Source organism: Corvus kubaryi, unplaced genomic scaffold, assembly GCF_017639235.1.
Source record: "Corvus kubaryi isolate FWS band 111438036 unplaced genomic scaffold, C.kubaryi_AGA036_p1.0 37241, whole genome shotgun sequence".
Taxonomy (NCBI): domain Eukaryota; kingdom Metazoa; phylum Chordata; class Aves; order Passeriformes; family Corvidae; genus Corvus; species Corvus kubaryi.
In genome coordinates, this window is record NW_024581071.1 from 946,466 (window position 1) to 965,351 (window position 18,886).

General features: G+C 60.8%; 1 protein-coding gene across 21 annotated transcripts in view; it reads left to right on the forward strand.

Annotated features, from left to right (window-relative positions):
• UNC13A (unc-13 homolog A) overlaps window positions 1-18,886 on the forward strand; it is a 39,305-nt gene that overhangs the window by 14,964 nt on the left and 5,455 nt on the right. For 8 of the 21 annotated variants that reach the window (XR_006015251.1, XM_042023319.1, XM_042023328.1 and 5 more), the window contains 28 exons: window positions 681-686; window positions 974-1,045; window positions 1,694-1,913; window positions 2,431-2,658; window positions 2,833-2,974; window positions 3,360-3,529; window positions 3,968-4,083; window positions 4,187-4,350; window positions 5,084-5,246; window positions 7,324-7,392; window positions 7,504-7,593; window positions 7,742-7,876; window positions 8,152-8,285; window positions 8,722-8,807; window positions 9,043-9,169; window positions 9,251-9,347; window positions 9,460-9,603; window positions 10,743-10,826; window positions 11,057-11,134; window positions 11,410-11,498; window positions 11,627-11,779; window positions 11,913-12,036; window positions 13,492-13,497; window positions 15,158-15,196; window positions 16,174-16,203; window positions 17,305-17,361; window positions 17,543-17,623; window positions 17,745-17,892. Coding sequence is in view for 20 of the 21 variants with exons in the window: in XM_042023319.1 (XP_041879253.1) it covers window positions 681-686; window positions 974-1,045; window positions 1,694-1,913; window positions 2,431-2,658; window positions 2,833-2,974; window positions 3,360-3,529; window positions 3,968-4,083; window positions 4,187-4,350; window positions 5,084-5,246; window positions 7,324-7,392; window positions 7,504-7,593; window positions 7,742-7,876; window positions 8,152-8,285; window positions 8,722-8,807; window positions 9,043-9,169; window positions 9,251-9,347; window positions 9,460-9,603; window positions 10,743-10,826; window positions 11,057-11,134; window positions 11,410-11,498; window positions 11,627-11,779; window positions 11,913-12,036; window positions 13,492-13,497; window positions 15,158-15,196; window positions 16,174-16,203; window positions 17,305-17,361; window positions 17,543-17,623; window positions 17,745-17,892 (3,052 nt within the window). In the remaining variant the exon portion in view is untranslated. The remainder of the gene's footprint in view (window positions 1-680; window positions 687-973; window positions 1,046-1,693; window positions 1,914-2,430; window positions 2,659-2,832; window positions 2,975-3,359; window positions 3,530-3,967; window positions 4,084-4,186; window positions 4,351-5,083; window positions 5,247-7,323; window positions 7,393-7,503; window positions 7,594-7,741; window positions 7,877-8,151; window positions 8,286-8,721; window positions 8,808-9,042; window positions 9,170-9,250; window positions 9,348-9,459; window positions 9,604-10,742; window positions 10,827-11,056; window positions 11,135-11,409; window positions 11,499-11,626; window positions 11,780-11,912; window positions 12,037-13,491; window positions 13,498-15,157; window positions 15,197-16,173; window positions 16,204-17,304; window positions 17,362-17,542; window positions 17,624-17,744; window positions 17,893-18,886) is intronic. The other 13 variants (XM_042023329.1, XM_042023330.1, XM_042023315.1 and 10 more) reach the window with 5 other exon arrangements.

Sequence of the window (18,886 nt, forward strand, 5' to 3'; positions counted from 1 at the left end):
CCCCATACCAGGGGAGGGCTGGCAATGGCTTTTCCAAGTTGCCCAGACCCTGTGCTCCTGTCCCCACTGTCCCAGTCTATGGGGTTGGAGACCCCCAGTGTATGGGCCCCCCATGATGGGGTCCCCTCCAGCCCCTGGGCTCTGTTGCACAGGGTCACTCTGCTGGTCCCCTCCCGCCCCTGATGATAAGAGACAGCAATTTTGGAAACCAGACACCTTTTGCCCCCAGAATCAGGTGTCCTTCTCCTCCTTCCCCCTCTCTTCACACCTTGTCAGCTCCACTGTGTGCCCTCCCTGGGGTGCCACCCTCCTGTTCCCAACCTGCCTCCCAGCCATCCCCCTGCCCCCTTGCTGCCCCCAACCCGGTGCCCCCACCCAGCCCTCTTGGGCAGCCGCTGATGCTTCTGCACTGTGCTGTGTCAGTGTTTTGGGGGTGGGGGGTGATGGGGTGGGCAACGTGTGGGGTTTTGGGAGGGCTGCTGCCTTTCCCTGCTGGGATTTGCAGGCTGCAACCAGTGCTGTGGCTTGGGGACACAGTCCCCCCCACCAGGGACTGCTCAGTGCTGGAGGCGAGGGTGTTGCCCCAATTCCCACCGGTTCTGGCAGGGAAGGGGCTCTCCTGGGAAGTGTTTGCACTAATGGCTCTTTATTCCCCCCTTGCTGGCCCTGGCTGCCCACAGGCCATGGTAAGTGCCCCCTACCCCATCTTCCCCGGGTCTCAGACATGTGGTGAGAGGCTCTGCCGCACTGGAGCTGAACTGGGAATGCCACGGGTTGCCGAACTGGTTCCAGTCCCACTGCACAGCGGTGCTGGCATCAGTGGGGGCTGGGCTGTCCCCACTGCCTCCCGTGCAGCCAGGACCCCTCCCTGTCTGGGACTGGGGTCTGTCCTGGGTGTTTCACAGCCAGCTGGGGGTGGAGGAGGGACCTCTCATGGTCTGCTGGATCTGGGAACTCTCTTTCTTTCCCACAGTCCCTGGTCCAGTCCAGGAAAGCGGGCATCACATCCGCGCTGGCCTCGAGCACCTTGAACAATGAGGAGCTGGTAGGTGCTGGGATGGGCTGGGTTGGGGATGGCTGGGAGGGGGAAACTGAGCCTCGAGGGCCAGGCCAGCAGTGGAGGTGCAGAGTCTGTGCCCCACCAGCATCCTCTGGTGATGCCTGAGTATCCAGGATGCTCATGGATGCATCCAGGGATAGAATTGTGGGATCATTTATTACTGTACCCTGCAGCCTAGGGAGGAGAGGAGAGAAGATCCAGCAGGCAGGAATTGTGCAGCAAGATTGATTTATTTAGTTATTTTACAAACTGTTTTATAGACTTTTTTCTTCATAGTCTAATTGGACAAGGATCAGCCACCCCCTGGGTGGATTGGCTAGAAATCCTAAAACATCCATTGTCAAAATATTTTTCTGCTGTACCATAAACATAGTTTTGCAAGGTCACAGGTGTTCATAGTTTATAGAACTTCTCCTAATCTCTTGGTGAGAGAGAAAAGTATCCCAGGGGCTTAGAAAGAAGCAAGAAAATTCTTGCTAGCAGCAATATTGTATCCACAATCATTGAGGTTGGAAAGGACCTGTAAGATCGTCAAGTCCAACTGTCAACCCAGCACCACCACCATTAAACCATGTCCCCAAGTGCATCCTCTGCTTCAGCATTTCTCCCCCCCTCTCCCCTGTCCCTGCACAGAAAAACCATGTTTACAAGAAGACCCTGCAAGCCTTAGTGTACCCCATCTCCTGCACAACCCCCCACAACTTCGAGGTGTGGACGGCCACCACCCCCACCTACTGCTACGAGTGCGAGGGGCTGCTGTGGGGCATCGCCCGGCAGGGCATGCGCTGTGCCGAGTGCGGCGTCAAGTGCCACGAGAAGTGCCAGGACCTGCTCAACGCTGACTGCCTGCAGAGTAAGGACCTGGGGCCCACAGCCTCGTCCCTTCTCACCTTGGAGCAGCCCGGGAGAGCTCCGCTCCTGACGTGGGCATGGGAGAAGTGTTGGGCAGGGCAGACTCATCCTGGGCAGGGGATAGATCCCTCCAGGTTTGAATTAATGAATGCATGGAATTGTAGAATTGTGGAATTGTTAAGGCTGGAAAAGACCTTTAAGATTATCAGGTCCAACCATCAACTCAGCACCCTTGTGGTCACCACTAAACAATGTCCTCAAGTGCCACAGAGACACGTTTCTTGAACACTTCCAGGGGTGATTCCACCACTGCCCTGGGCAGCATGCCAGGGCTGGACAAAACTTTCGGGGAAGAAGTTTCCCCTAATACCCAACCTAAACCTTCCCTGGTGCAACTTGAGGCCGTTTCCTCTTGTCCTCTCCCCAAGCCCACCACTCCAACCTGTGAGAGCTCTTGTCTCTCTCCTGGGTACCACCAGCCCCCCCACCCCATCTCACCCATGCCTGTCCTCTCCCAGGGGCAGCGGAGAAGAGCTCCAAGCATGGAGCAGAGGATCGGACCCAGAACATCATCATGGTGCTCAAGGACCGCATGAAGATCCGGGAGCGCAACAAGCCAGAGATATTTGAGCTGATCCAGGAGGTGTTTGGGGTCAACAAGACCACGCACACGCAGCAGATGAAGGCGGTCAAGCAGAGCGTCCTGGATGGCACCTCCAAATGGTCAGCCAAGATCAGCATCACGGGTAGGCAACCTGTCACCTTCAGCCTTGGGGACCATGGGGATGTCTCCATTGCTCAACCCCTCATTCTGCCAGGCAGCTTCAGCCCCTGTGGGGACACAGGTGTCTGTTTTGGGGGTCTTGGTGAGGCTGTGGCACTGACTTCTCTCTCTGTCTGTTCTCTCTGCTGTGCTGCAGTGGTTTGTGCCCAGGGCCTGCAAGCAAAGGATAAGACAGGTTCCAGTGACCCCTATGTCACTGTCCAGGTTGGAAAGACAAAAAAAAGGACTAAAACTATCTACGGCAATCTCAACCCAGTCTGGGAGGAGAATTTCCATTTGTAAGTTCACCCCCAGTCTCCCCATTCCCCTCCCTGGCCACTCATGGTTGTGCCAGGCTGTGCTGGCTCTTGCCATGTCCCTGTAGGGTGGGGGAGCCAGCTGGGCCTCGTCCTGCCCCCATGGAGGGTGGAGGGGGTGCTGGGGACCCTTGGGATGCTGTTTTGTGCCATGGGGGTGTGACTCCAGGGGCTGATCCAGGCTGTGCTGGGCTGCCTGGGTGTGGCACAGAGCCCACCGGGGAGGGTTGGTGCCCCCGCATCTGCTCTCTTCCCCACTTCCTGCTCCGTGCTGGGCTGGTCCCTTTTGTTTAGGGAAGCAGTGATGGGGAGTAGCTGGAAAGATTTCCCTGCTCATCCTGGGGCTTGCCCTTTCTCGCCTCCCCAGCGAGTGCCATAACTCCTCTGACCGCATCAAGGTCCGTGTGTGGGACGAGGACGATGACATCAAGTCCCGCGTCAAGCAGCGCTTCAAGAGGGAATCCGACGACTTCCTGGGCCAGACCATCATCGAGGTCCGGACCCTGAGCGGGGAGATGGACGTCTGGTACAACCTCGGTAACCAGCTCCCCACCCCCGCCCTGGGCTCGGGGGGGTGACACATCCTGCTGGGGATGGGACCCCCGGTGCTGGGCTCCAAGGGGGATGTGCTGCCAGCCATAGGCTGATGGCTGATGCAGCAGGGTCTGCTCTTAGAAACACTTAATATCAAAAGCCATCAGGAACAAGTGTTTTCCCAGGGTCATTTTCAGAACCCTTTACCCAGGAGGTTCTAGAACACCAGCCCCCTGCAGGGGGGAAACTGAGGCACAGAAAGGCCACGTCTCCAGTGGCTGGACATGTGGGCAAATCCCAGCTCAGCCTGGTTGCACGCGGTGCCGAGTGTCCCCTCAGCCCTGGCCCTGTACCAGAGCATTGTGCCCCTCTTTGGGGCTGGCAGTGAGCAGGGTTACTCCAGGGAAGCCTCACGCCTTGTCCCTCTCCCTGCACCCACAGACAAGCGCACAGACAAGTCAGCAGTGTCAGGAGCCATCCGGCTGCACATCAGCGTGGAGATCAAGGGCGAGGAGAAGGTGGCTCCCTACCATGTTCAGTACACCTGCCTGCACGAGGTGAGCAGCCCAGGCAGGCACAGGGGGCACGGCCCACTCCCCAGCAATGCCACCCTGCTACCACACGCCCTGGGGAGCTCACAGGACTCATTTGTACCTCCAGAACCTGTTCCACTTTGTGACGGATTTGCAAAACAACGGGGTGGTGAAGATCCCCGATGCCAAGGGGGATGATGCCTGGAAGGTGTACTTTGATGAGACAGCACAGGAGATTGTGGATGAGTTTGCCATGCGCTATGGGGTGGAGTCCATCTACCAGGCCATGACGTGAGTCCCCTACTCCCAACTGGTTCAGAGGGGCTGTACCCACCCCCTAGGTGGAGGGTTACTGTCCCCATCATCCTCCCCTGCTGCCATTGGCACCCACCTTCCTGCCCCAGGACTTGCCCCAAACCTGTGCACCCATCCCTCCCCTTCCCAACACCCTCTGGCACAGCCTCGTCTCAAGTCCTGTGTCCAGTTTGGGCACCACAAGATCAGAAGGGTCCAAAGCTGTTGCAGAGTGTCCAAAGGAGGGACACGGAGCTGGGGAAGGGTCTGAGGAGTGGCTGAGGGCACTTGGCTCGTTCAGCTGCAGCAGAGGAGACTGAGGGGAGGCTCCTGGGGGCTGCAGCTCCTCCCGAGGGGAGGCGGAGGGGCAGGGGCTGAGCTCTGCTCTGGGACAGGGACAGGAGCCCAGGGAACGGCTGGAGCTGGGTCAGGGCTGGGCATGGAGCTCAGGGAAAGGTTCTTCCCCCCGAGGCTGCTGGGCACTGCCCAGGCTCCCCAGGGAATGGGCCCGGCCCCGAGGCTGCCAGAGCTGCAGGAGCGTTTGGACAGCGCTCTCAGGGATGCCCAGGCTGGGGTTGTTGGGGTGTCTGTGCAGGGCCAGGGGCTGCACTGGATGATCCCTGAGGGTCCCTTCCAACTTGGGATGCTTTTGGATTCAATGACTCATGCACCCCAAACCCTGCATCCCCTCCCATGGCCCAAAGCCCTCACCTGCCACTTCTCTCCGTAGGCATTTTGCCTGCCTCTCCTCCAAGTACATGTGCCCCGGGGTGCCAGCGGTGATGAGCACCCTGCTGGCCAACATCAACGCCTACTATGCCCACACCACCGCCTCCAGCAACGTCAACGCCTCCGACCGCTTTGCCGCCTCCAATTTCGGGGTAAGTCCCATGGTGCGTAAACATTCTTTTCTTTTTCTCTCCTTTCTGTGGGAGGGGGTGGGGGGCTCGGGGAGCAAAACGAGCTGTGCAAAACACCCCACTCCAAACTGCAGCCAGGCAGCAGTGGTGTCAGCCTCTGCTTGCCCCAAAAATCATCCCGCTCTTGTTTCTCAGGAAGGAAAAGGGCCACCACCTTGCCAGGAGAAGGGCTCAATTTGCTCCCTAATTACTGTGGGAGCCTGAGCAAAGTGGGACGCTGGGTGACAGCATGCCAGGAGAGGGGACACCTTGGTGGCAAAATCAGAAGCATGTGGCCATGAGCCACCCCTGCAGTTTGTGGGGAGTCTTGCACAGCCTCGTGTGCTTTGGGGGACCCTGGCCTGCTGCAAACTCAGCCGGTTGTGCCAGCACCACTGGGTGCCGAGTGGGGCGAGTTTGCGGCAGGGCCGGGTGCCCCTCGGGGACATGGGCGAGGAGGGGCTGAGCCCTCGCCTCGGCTCCCCCCGTGCCATCCCAGAGGCAGGACATGGTCGCTCTGGATGCGCATGGGTCGAGCCAGGGTCAGTGCCCAGCCCCGGGTGCAGCAAGGAGCTGGGTAGCCAGGGACACAGCCAGGGCCGAGCACAGCTCCGGGCAGCTTTGGCTCACCTCGCAGGGGGTAGCTAGAGCCGAGCGAGCTGTGCCTCCGGATCACGCAGGAGGAGGAAGCCGTACCAGAAACCCGCCTTTTCTCTAACATGGAGGATTTTAAAAACTTGTCTTTTTCTCTTTTTTAGAGAGCCTAAGGTTGGGTCCTAAAGTGCCCGGCCATGCCGCTTTAACCCTGAGTACCCGTCGTGTCCAGTGTTAGAGTGCTGCAGCCGTTCCTTGGGTGTCGGGGACGCACGGTCCGGCCCAGGGCCCGGCTGGGCCATCCCGGCGAGCGCCGAAGGTTTGCGGTGGCCAGCACAGGCTGTGGGTGTGGCCGAGCCATGGACTCGCTGCCCTGTCCCGCCCCCGTGTCCTTACCCAGGACTCAGACGCTGTTCCGGGCTCCCCGGAGCCCTGCGGGTCAGCCCTGACCCGGTACAGCCAGTGCTGAGGGGGAACCCAGGGCTCTCATGGGGGGCCCACATGGCTGCCCAAAGCCTCCCCACCAGCAGGAACGCAAAGGGAAATGCTCCCCAACAACGTTTTGGGGCCAATATTGGGAAGAAATTTTTCCCTGTGAGGGAGTGAGGACTGAGGTTGCCCAGAGGAGCTATGGCTGCCTCATCCCTGGAAGTGTTCAAGGCCAGGTTGGACAGGGCTTAGAGCATCCTGGTCTAGTGGAAGGTGTCCCTGCCCCTGGCAGGGCATGGAACAAGGTGGTCCTTAGGTCTCATCCAACCCAACCCAGTCTGGGGTTCTGTGACCAGTTGCTTTGCCATCAGCTCTGACCCCTGATCCAATCCACAACCCCAGATGGGATTTGCATCCTTCTGCCCTGTGCTCCCTGGGTGGGAGCTGGGCTGAGCTGAACTACAGCCCCTCAGCCCTGATGGAGACCCCCCCCACGGGGTGTTCCTTGCCCACGTCCCTCGATGCAACCCAGTGGGACAAGTGAGGAGTCCATGGAAATGTTCAACTCCTGGGGCCACCCTGAAGATGGGCAACCACTGTACATCCTTTCCCTACCCTTTCTCCTGAGCTCTTGGAAAGCCCCAATTGAGTGGCTACTGATCCTGCACCCTCTCTCCCAACTCTTGCCCTGAGCCCAGGCTCAGAGCTGTTCCAGTGGGCAGGGCAGACAGAGCAGCCTGTCAGCCTCCCAGCAATGACAGGGGACACGTGGTGCCACCTCTCCATCCTGAACCACACCTGGCACGGCCACATGTGCCCCAGGAGTTGCTGAGGCCTTCAAGTGAGCCCCAGCCACCAGCAAGGAGATGCTCTTCTCTGCAGGCAGGGCTGGAAGGAAGGAAGGAAGGAAGGAAGGAAGGAAGGAAGGAAGGAAGGAGAGGGATGAGCAAGGACTGGGCTGAGAGCAGAGAGAGACAAGGGATGGGGGAGGGGGTGGGTCCCTCCCCCTTTTCCCCTGTTCACCTGCCCCCGGGGCGTTTCTCCGCAGAAAGATCGCTTTGTCAAACTCCTGGACCAGCTGCACAACTCCCTGCGCATCGACCTCTCCATGTACCGGGTAAGGTGCCTGCCCTGCCTCAGTGTCCCCACCCGAAGCAGCAGGTGGCTGTTCCCTTACCCTCACTTGCCCCTGTGAGTTTTGAGGGCAGCTCCCCTCTTTCCTTCCCAGAACAACTTCCCTGCCAGCAGCCCCGAACGGCTGCAGGATCTCAAGTCCACGGTGGATTTGCTGACCAGTATCACCTTCTTTCGGATGAAGGTACTGCTGGGGCCTCACTCACCCAGCCCCTCAGGGAGCCTGGCTCTCTTTGGGCCTGGTTCTCTGGGGGTTGGGGTTGAGCTGGCCCATGGTGCTCCTGGCTGGGTGTCTGGGGTGCTCTGAACACCACACCCTCCCTGCACACCAGGTCCAAGAGCTGCAGAGCCCTCCTCGAGCCAGCCAGGTGGTGAAGGACTGTGTGAAGGCCTGTCTCAACTCTACCTACGAGTACATCTTCAACAACTGCCACGAGCTCTACAGCCGCGAGTACCAGACAGACCCGGTGCGTGGGGCAGGGGGGTGCCGGGCACTGACCTCCCCATCCCCCACCCTTCTCCTTTTTCTCGTGCTCCTGCTCCCTCTCCAGAGTGCTCAGTCCTGTGCAGAACAAGCCCCAAGGCTTGGGCAGGCTTTGAGCTGTGGGGTTGAGACCAGGACAGACAAGGGGGCTGCATGGGGACTCCAGGGTGTTCCCTCTTTCCCCCTTGTTAGCCCTGACACAAAGTTGAGCCCTGCACTGGGGTGACCGGAGTCTCCACTGTGTCCCCATCCCTCCAGACTAAGAAAGGCGAGGTGCCCCCCGAGGAGCAGGGCCCCAGCATCAAAAACCTGGATTTCTGGTCCAAGCTCATCACCCTGATTGTCTCTATTATCGAGGAGGACAAGAATTCCTACACACCCTGCCTGAACCAGTGAGTAGGTGCTGGGGAGGGGGATGCTGCTGTGCCCGCAGGGGGTGCCCAGGTGGAGGCAGTGGGATCTTGAGGCCTTTGGAAGTGGTTGTAACATCCATTCTACAGATGGGAAGGCTGAGGCTGCTGGGAGGTGTGTGAGGGATGCTGTCCATGTGGAGGGCCGGTTCACCCCGTGTTCATAGCCTCGAGCTGTGCCAGGGGAGGCTCAGGTTGAACTTCAGGAAGAATTAATGGAAAGGGTGGTCAAGTATTGGATGGGGCTGCCCAGGGAGGTTTGGAGTCCCCATCCCTGGAGGTGTCCAAGGACTGGACGTGGCACTCAGTACTCTGGTCTGGTGACAAGGTGGGGATTGGGCACAGCTTGGACTTGATGACCTTGGAGGTCTTTTCCACCCTGAATGATTCTGTGATTCACACTCTCCCCTCGCCCCAGGTTCCCCCAGGAACTGAACGTGGGGAAGATCAGCGCTGAGGTGATGTGGAACCTCTTTGCTCAGGACATGAAGTACGCGATGGAGGGTGAGTCCTGCCTGCCACCCTGAGCCGGAGAGGGGGGAACCAGGCAGGAGCTGTCCTCAGCTCACACCTCACCTGTTCCCTGGGCAAACCCATTTCATCTCCTCATCGTCCATGCCTAGCTTAACCCCCCCTAGAAGCACTTCCACCTTCACCGTGTTACCCTGGAGCTGCCCCTGGGGAGCCCAACCCCCAGATTTGGGACTCCAAGTGACCCCCACGCCCTTTCCCCGTGCAGAGCATGAGAAGCACCGCCTGTGCAAGAGCGCAGACTACATGAACCTGCACTTCAAGGTGAAGTGGCTGTACAACGAGTACGTCACCGAGCTGCCCTCCTTCAAGAGCCGCGTGCCCGAGTACCCCGCGTGAGTGCAGCCCTGGGGCCGGGGAGGGGGATGGGCACCACGAGGGCTGCTGGCCTCACCACGGATGGGTCTCTCTTCCAGCTGGTTCGAGCCCTTCGTCATCCAGTGGCTGGATGAGAATGAAGAGGTGTCACGGGATTTCCTGCACGGAGCGCTGGAGCGGGACAAGAAGGATGGGGTATGAACAGGACTGGGGACGCAGTCTCGGGGGCCCAGTATGCCCAGTATGTCCTGACTGGGGCCAATATCTCCCCCACACGCCCTGCTGACACCTCGTCTCACTCCCACAGTTCCAGCAGACCTCGGAGCATGCGCTCTTCTCCTGCTCCGTGGTGGACGTTTTCTCCCAGCTCAACCAGAGCTTTGAGATCATCAAGAAGCTGGAGTGCCCCGACCCCCAGATCGTGGGGCACTACATGCGCCGGTTTGCCAAGGTGGGCACCTCCCAGGGCAGGGGTCAGCACCACCCCTGGGACCCCAGTCCCAGCCCTGGCTGGGGCTCCTGGGCTCTCTGTGCCCCCTCCATCCGACTGTGGGTAGCCAATATACCACCAGCACACCCTGGGACACTCCCAGCTTTGCTAGCACAGGAGATTATTTAATTAATTATGAGCTAATTGATTCGTTATTTGCTTAATTAATACAGATTAATTAAAACTGGCTTGCTGCAGTATAGGAGGGAGTTGCATGCAGGCTTGGTGGCTGTTGCCTTCGCAGCTGTGCTGGTGATGGAGCTGCCCATGGAGACCAGTTGTGCTGGATCTGGCTTCCAGTGGCTGTGCCCATGTAGCTCCTGGTGCATGAACGTGAGGCAGGTGTGCCCAGGTGGGCAAGGAGGCCAATGGCACCTGGTTTGTACCAGCAGTGGTGTGGCCAGCAGGACCAGGGCAGTGCCTGTCCCCTGTGCTGGGCACTGCTGAGGCCCCTCCTCAAATCCTGGGGTCAGTTCTGGACCCCTCACGACAAGAAAGACATCGAGGGGCTGGAGCATGTCCAGAGAAGGGAACAGAGATGGGGAAGGGGCTGGAGCACCAGGAGCAACTGGGGAAGCTGGAGGGGCTCAGCCTGGAGCAAAGGAGGCTCAGGGGGGACCTTGTGGCTCTGCACAACTCCCTGACAGGAGGGGGCAGCCGGGGGGGTTGGGCTCTGCTCGCAGGGAACAGGGACAGGAGGAGAGGGAACAGCCTCAGGCTGGGCCAGGGGAGGTTTGGGCTGGATATTGGGAAAATTTCTTCACTGAAAGGTTTGTCCAGCCCTGGCACAGGCTGCCTAGGGCAGTGGTGGAGTCACCATCCCTGGAAGTGTTCAGAAAACATGTGGATGTGGCATTTGAGGATATGGTTCAGTGATGAACCTGGTGGTGATGCTGAGCTGATGGTTGGACTTGAATTTATAGGGCTTTTCCATCCTTCCATGATTCTATGATTCATGGGGCCAGAGGGTCTGGGGGTCCCCGTATGTATCCAGATACGAGGTTGTTTCGCTGCTGTGGGACTCATGGTTTCCTTCTCTCCCTCCTTCCCCTCTGTTGCTGCTGTCTGGGTGTCTTCGTTGGTGCCCTGTTTGGCTGCAGACCATCAGCAATGTGCTGCTCCAGTACGCTGAGATCATCTCCAAGGATTTTGCCTCGTACTGCTCCAAGGAGAAGGAGAAAGTGGTGATGTATCTCCCTTCTGCTGTCCCCACACGGTGGCCCCAGCTGTCACCTCAGCTCCAGGGCGGGTTGGTCCCTTCCTCATGGCAGTTCCTGACACGCTGCCAGGGTGGCTTCCATGCCATCCCTGTCCTGATGTCCCCCAGTGCAGGGCGGGAGGGTCCTGGGGCTGTGGGCAGCTGTCCCAGCCATATTTATTGGTGCTGACGCCCCTCTCCATCCCACCCCTCCAGCCCTGCATCCTGATGAACAACATCCAGCAGCTCCGTGTCCAGCTTGAGAAGATGTTTGAAGCCATGGGTGGGAAGGACGTGAGTGTGGGGGTGTTCCAGGAGGGAGCCCTGTGGGAGGTTGGATCATTCCCTTCCCCCAGAAGTAGCCCCTTCCCCAGTTCCCGGTGCTGGGAGCAGACCCCTTCCTCATTCCTCTGTGGGATCACGCTGTCCCACCCCACGGCACGCTGCTCTCCCACCATGTCGGACTGGGAAGGGCTTCACCCTGCCCAGGGATCCATTTGGGGTGCAGAAACCTCTCTGAGGGCTGGTTCAGGGACCCTGTCAACTTCCCCAACCTGTCCCTCCTCCAGCTGGACACAGAAGCCAGTGATATCCTCAAGGAGCTGCAGGTGAAACTCAACAACGTCCTGGATGATCTGAGCCGAGTCTTTGCCACCAGGTACAGCTGGGTGGGAGGGCAGGGGCAGCGGGCAAAGGAGAGGTCTGGGGGTCCAGAAGCTGTGGCTGGGGCCAGGCTGGGGGCTCTGGGGAGGAGGTGCTGAGCTGCCTGTGTGTTGTGGTCCCCAGTTTCCAGCCACACATCGAGGAGTGCGTGAAGCAGATGGGTGACATCCTGAGCCAGGTGAAGGGCACCGGCAACGTCCCCGCCAGCACCTGCAGCAGCGTCGCACAGGATGCTGACAACGTCCTGCAGCCCATCATGGACCTGCTGGACAGCAAGTGAGTGGGGGGGGCAACTGGAACCCCACCCTGCCCCTCCTGGCCTCGTCAGGGAGTGTGAGGGACCTGCAGGGTCAGGGTGACACAGAAGGGGTGACACGTGGGGTCCTCCAGCGCTGTCTCCTCTGCACAGCCTGACGCTCTTCGCCAAGATCTGCGAGAAGACAGTGCTGAAGCGGGTGCTGAAGGAGCTCTGGAAGCTGGTGATGAACACCATGGAGAAGACCATTGTCCTGCCCCCACTCACGGACCAGACGGTGAGTGATGGGGAGAGGGACCAGGGACCCTGAGACACGGGTGACTGACTGGAACCAGTGTGGGACATTGCTGGCCAGGTGCCCTCACCGGCACCTGAGAGGGTGGGGACTTCACTGACATCTCCAAACCTGTGTCCAGCTCCTGGCTGAGGAAAGGATGGAAGAGAGATAGGTCATCCTTGCCCCAGGACCTTCTTGGATGGCTTTGCCAAAGAACCTTCCTGCCACCTCCACTGTGGCATCAAGAGGGGACACTGGCCCTTTCCTATCCATCCTTCCCTCAGAGCTGGGGCAGCATCCCATGCCACACTCACCCACACTGGCTGTGGGCATGCTCCCTGTGCCAGGAGGTGAATCCAGAGGCTCCTGGAATGCTGGGATACGCTGCCTGTCGGTCTTGCTGAGGGCTGGGGGTTTCATGAGGATGGGGGCATATTCCCCAGCAGGGCTGAGCTGTTCCTTGCTCCTGGGGATTTTAGGGAAGCAGAGCAAACCCAGGGAATGGTCCCACTCTGAGGCTCTGTATCACATCTCTGTTTGTCTGCTCCCCCCACACCTGAAGCTTCCTGGGGTGGTTCCCTTGAAGTCAGGCAGGAAAGGGTGACACCGAGTGCTCTGGACCAGCACACACCTGCTCCTGTCACTCCTTGGTGGCTTTTGTCACTGTTACAAAGCTGGGCTCAGGCTCTTCCTTGGAGTTCCTGGAGCTGTCAGCCTTTATGTCACGTGCTGGGGCTGTGGAGCTCCTGTGCTGTGTCTACGAGGGGCAGCACAGAGGTGACATGTCAGCCCCCAGTGGTGCCACCTCACTGGCACCGTGTCACAGCCCTGAGCCTGGCTCGGGTCAGCCCCACATCACTCCTGACCGGGCTCACACACCCTTGGCCAAAGGTGGCCAAATCTCATAGGAATGCTGGTGCCACTGAGACCCAGTCCCTGTCCCAGTCCCCATCCCAGTCCCTTCCCAGCCGTGCTCTGGAGACACTGGGGCCTGTGCTAGGGCAGAGGAAGGGGCACGGACACGTGGCTCTGTTGGATGATTCTCCTGAGGGCAGACAGTTCCTGGAGAAAGCTGTGCTGGGACTGGTCCCTCAGGCAGGGGACAGCCTGCCTAGGTGTCCCTGGGTGCCAGCCTGCAGGGTGGCCGGACAGGTTGGTGGTTTGGGGGTCCATGTCAGAGCTGAGTGTTGAGTGGGGTCCCTGGAGCTGAGCCCTCCTGGGGCAAAGCCCCCCCAGTCAGGAGGGACCGGGCAGGTGGGGATGGGGCCCCTCGGGGGCTGTGGAGGCCTTCAGTGACAGGGCAGTGACACCGAGTGCTGTGGATGGGGGACACCCATGGCCCTGTTGGGGGTGGGGGGCAGCCAGGGCTGGCACTGGGGAGGATGGAGGAGGTGGGGACCGACACTCACGTCACGGTTGTTCTCTCCAATTGCTCCTCTCGCCTCTCAATGGCAGATGATTGTAAGTACGGCAGCTCCCTGTCTGTCTGTCTGTCTGTCCGCTCTGTGTCGGTCCTGGCCTCGCCGGTTCTTGTCTTGTGTGGCTGCCCGTGCCCTGCCCACACCCTCCTTCGGCTCCTGACCTGGTCCAGCTCCTGGTCCCCACCCCTGTGCTGCCCGCCTGGCACTGGCTCCTGGCTGGCACATGCCAGTGGCCCCTCCGGGATGTGGTGGGTGGAGAGGTCTTGGACAGATCGGCAGTGCTGGGATGTGGGGAGGGACAAGGGCAAGTGGTGGGGTGGGAGGGGACGGTGATGGCAGTGCCAAACCAGGGCTCGTGCTGAGGGGAGAAATGCCGCGGGAGGCACGAGCAGGGAGCAGTGCGTGCCTGGAGTCAGGGCTGCTCTTCCTTTCCCTCGTGCCTCAGTTTCCCCTCAAGGCCCTGGCTGGGGTCTGGCTGTGCTGGGGGTGAGGGCAGAGGCTGTCCCTGCCAGGAGGAGGAGGAGTCTCTCGGGGGGACACAGCGGTCCCTGGCCCCGGTGCTCGGTGGTGGGGCAGGCTGCTGGCATGGGTTGTGAGGCTCCTTCCCTGGTCGGGATACGACCCTGGGAGCCTGGACTCCTGGTTCCCTTCTCGGCATCGCTGCTGGGTCCTTGCATGGCTTTGACTGAGCAGTTTCCTTCTGTCCTCTTCTGACCAGTCTGTGGCTGTGGGTTTATGCCCCTGGGGGCAAGGAAAGGGCAATTCCCCCCCAGTCCTCTGCCCACCCCTGCTGGGACTCAGGCACCCATGCAGGAAGAGCAGTGGGAGTGAGCTGTCGGGTGCTGGTGCCATCCCTGTGCGAACAAACACCCCTCTGCTGTCTCCCAACACCTTTTGTGTCCAACAGCAGCATTTGGGGAGGCCTTGGGGGCAGCCTGAGACCTCACGGGGACCTCATGGGGACCTCACGGGGACCCCAGGTCCCAGCCTTGCTGAGGCTCTGAGGACAGAGCAGTGTCAGCTCTGTGTGGTACAAGCTCCTCTTGTTCACCCATCACCCCGTGCCAGGGCCAGAACCCCTCCTGGCAGCCCTGCTTGGCCCTCCCTGTGCTGCTTGTTCCTTCTGAGGCTTCCTGGCCAGCTGACTCCCTGCTCCCCTCTCCTGATTCCAACAAGCCCCGGTCCACCCTGAGAGCTGAGTTCGTCCCCCCCTGTGGCACTGCTGCCTCATTTCACACAGTTTCTCTTTCCTGGATCAGTGTGGGGTTGTCACTGGGCCCAGCCCTGCACAAACCAGAGCTCTGTGTGCTAAACCCAAATCCCAGATACTCCCTCCCTGCTCCCTCCCCAGCGCTGGGAGCACCTGCCAGAGCTGGAGCAGGATGTGTGGGGGCACCAGAGCCTGCCCACACACAGCTGGATCCTGTATTCCAGCGAGGATCATCCCTCATGGATTCAGCATCCCTGCATCCCAGCAGTTTCCCAGTGTGAGGACAAGTTCTCCAGCAGTGCAGCTTCCTGCTTTCCAGTGGGGATCCAGCACCCCGATGACACCAGGCCCTCACTGAGTATCTTGGTGGGGACCAGTCCCCCACTGGCTGTCCTTCAGGAGCTCGTGATGTCTCTGCCACCTGTGCCCCTGTGTCCTGTCCCACGCTGTCCCCCCACCCCACACTCAACCTCTGACATTGCTTCTACAGGGCACGCTCTTGAGAAAACATGGCAAGGGGACAGAGAAGGTAAATAGCTGTGGGCTCCATGTGTGTCACTGCCCCAGGGCCACACTCGTGGTCTCTCACCCACCTGCTGTGGAGGTCCCGGCTTGTCCGTGCTTCCTCTGTTGTGCTGTCTGGATGTGCTGTTGCCTGCGTGGTGTCGTGGTGAGGTGTGCTGTGCTGTGTGCTGGGGACAGTCCCAGTTCTGTGTGTCCCCGGGGCAGGGAGCGGGGGCTCTGTGGTGTTCAGGCCCCGTGGGGCGGATGTGGGGTGTCACCCGTGCCCACGGGGGACACTGCCCCACAGCCCTCAGCCCCAGCTGCCTGGCTGGGACAGCGAGGGGTTGAGACCCCCTGCATGGGAGACCCTCCCACAACCCACTGTGGGGGGCTCAGGAAGAGGGGGACCCCCTATGCTGGGCCCTGCTGGGCACAGTGGGGGCCCTGGGGCTGCTGAGATCCCCTGGATCTCTGAGCCTGCTCCCCTTTCCTTGCTGAGCCCCAGCCCTGCCCCGAGGGCTTTCTCCAGTACATGGGCTCTTGCCCTGTCTGGGGGCTCATCACGACAGGGTGGGGGCTCAGCAGTGACCCCAGCCTGCTCCCCAAATCCTGGTTCTTGGGAAGAGCCATGCCAGCATCCGTCTGGGCAAGGCCTGCGGCTCCCCCTCCTCTCCTGGGGGACACTGGCTCCTGCCCAGTTTGCTGAGTGTGCTGGGGGAGCTGATTCCCTCTGATCTCCCAGCCCCAGACGGGGTGGGGAGCAAACGTGCCCCCCCTCAGAAGAGACCTGCCACACTCATCACAGCTTCACCAGCACCAGCATTGGGCTGAGCCTTTGCAGCTGTGCACTGGTGCCAAACCAGGGACACCAGCGGAGAACTGGGCACAGCCAGAGGAGAGTACAGGGCCAGAGCCCTCACGGCTGGGGGATGTGGGGGGCCTGGAGCTGCGGCCGAATGCTGCTGGGGCCACCAGTAACTGTCCCTTGCTGTTCTCTTCCAGAGCAGGGTGAAGCTGCCCAGTCACACTGAAGTAAGGACATGGCTCTTCTGCTCCCCACTTGGCACTGCTCTCTCCCCGTCCCTCCTCCCTGTCCCTTGTCCCTTGTGCTCTGGGTTGGGGGCTCCCAGCTCAGTACAGTGTCCTGTCGTGCTCTGTTTTGGGGACACCAGTGTCCCCAGCTCCCAGCCTGTCCACGGACTGGGGGAGATGGGAACAGTGAGGGTGGAGTTAATGGGATGGAACTGGGTGGGCAGAGGAGTGGGAACAAAGGGTTAATGGGGGGATACAAAATGAGGGCACGGAGGGGACAGACCCCTGCAGAAGGTAATGGTTAATGGGAGAGATGCTGAGGTTTCTGTGTTGGGAAGGACTGGAACTACTGGTGCTGGGAGAGGGAAGGTGACGGAGGTCTCTGGGCCCCAGTTTATCCCGTTACATTTGCACGCTGGAGGAGCGTGTGCTCAGCCCGGTGAGAGGTGCCAGCCCAGGGCAGTGAGCGGGATCTGCCCATCCAGGGGGCTGCTGTTCCCGTGGGCACCACGGAATGGCTCCATGGCCCCAGCCATGATGGGGGCACGGGGCAGGCAGAGGCAGCCCGGGTCTCCCACCTGGGGGGCTCCCTGGAGTACCGAGGGGCTGGGAACCTCCCTGAGACCGGGGGCTCCGTGTGGCAGGGGCTGTTTGGTGGCTGTGGGGTACAGGCCACATCCTCCCCGTGCCCGCTGTCCCTCGCACTCGCTCTCTGCTCCCACCACGCCCAATGTCCGAGTGGTCAGTGCTGTGCTGTGCCAGGCCCTGCTGGACGCAGGAGCGGGTGCTTGGAGCACAGGCAGCAGGATGGGACTCTTGGGATGAGCTGCTTGTGCTGAGCAGGGCATGAAGTCCCTGATGCCGGGGTGACGTCCTGCCCTGGGGTCCCCAAGCCTGCAGCCTCACACCTGTGCTGAGAGCTCGGGCTGAGATGGGGGCTGCCAGCCTGGTACCTGTGTCACCTTCCTGGCTGCCATCCCCTGGAGCCTGGGGGAGCCCCTGGAACTGCAACAAGCTTCTGGCATGATGTGCCCAGCCTGCCCGTGCCACCCCCAGCCTGGCTTCTCACCGGGGCCCTCCCTGTCTCTTTGCTCTCTGCAGGGCACACAGATGATTTTCAACGCAGCCAAGGAGCTGGGGCAGCTCTCCAAGCTGAAGGTGAGGGCTGGGGGTCACCGAGCTGAAGCTGAGAACTGGGGGTGCTGGGGTGCTCTCTGTTCAAGGGTGGGTGCCAGTGCCACTGCTGCCAGGACCCCACCACTGCCCCCTTGCTGGCTTGGCTGGGGTGGGGGCAGCAGGGTCCTGGCCCTGTGCTGAGAGCAGGATTTGTGCCCCCCAGGACCACATGGTGCGTGAGGAAGCCAAGAGCCTGACCCCGAAGCAGTGTGCCGTGGTGGAGCTGGCGCTGGACACCATCAAGGTGAGGGCCCTCTGGGGTGCTTCGGGTGCCCCTGGGGCTCTGACCCCGAGGCACAGACACGGGGAGCACCAGGGGGACCCTGGCAGAGCTGCTGAGCAGCCTGAGGCCTTTCCCCCTCCAGCAATACTTCCATGCTGGCGGCGTGGGGCTGAAGAAAACATTCCTGGAGAAGAGCCCCGACCTGCAGTCGCTGCGCTACGCCCTGTCTCTCTACACCCAGGCCACGGATCTGCTCATCAAAACCTTCGTGCAGACCCAGTCGTCGCAGGGTAGGACTCCCTGGCCCCCCCGGGCCCTCGTCCTCCCCACGGGCTCGGCTGCCCCATGGCCAGGACCCACCTTGGCTCTGTCCCAGTGGGGCTGGGGGTCCCAGCCAGGCTCACGGCGGGGGAGAGATGGGTGGGGAAGGAAGGGCTTTTTCCTCCCATGGTTTGCAGGTGAAGAGGGGCCGTGGGTGCCCAGCAGCAGCCTGGCACTCCCCAGCCCCCAGCAAGAACAGTGGGTCCCCAGTGCCAGGGCACTGCTGGACTGGCATGGAAGTGGGGCCTGTGGGTGGGGGGAAGGTCACCCTCTGGCCAAGTGTCACAGTGTTTGTCCCCTCTGGATGGCCCCAGGCACCCAACACAGACCAGTTACAGGGTCCACTGGATCCGGGTGCGGTGCCAGGGCCTGTCCTGGGCATGCTGGGTGTCCAACCCCCTGATTTGGGCTCCAGGGTGCTGGGGTGCAGTGCAGGATGCTGGGCACCTTCCAGGGCAGGATCAGCCCTCAGCTCTAAATGCTGCCCTTTATTCTGTCCCTTGGCTGCTTGAGGAGGGCCCTGAGATGCTCGGTGGTGGTCAGGGGCCACTGCAGGGTGCCCCAGCCAGGCTTGTCTGCGTCCTCGGGGAGTGGGACGTGCGTTTGCTGTCCGTGAGTCTCCTTCAAGGGACGTCTGTCCTGTCTGTGCCTCCTGTGCCAGCCATGTCGGGGGCGTGGGGTTGGGTCTGGTGGGTGCCAGCACCCCTGGGTGTACCCTGTCCCCAGGACCCCACACTTGGAGCTGGGGGTGCCTGGCACTCCTGTGTCGCTGCAGTGTTGTCCGGGTGCTTGGCCGTCAGTCTGTCTGCGAGATCTGATCTCTCTTTCTCTTTGTTTCCCCCCCTCCCTCACTGTTCCCGTTCCCCACACACCTCATCTCCTCCCTCCTCTCTTCTTCATCTCTACCCTCTTCCCTTCTTTTCCATCTCCTCCCTCCTCTCTCTGTTGTCATCTCCTTCCTCC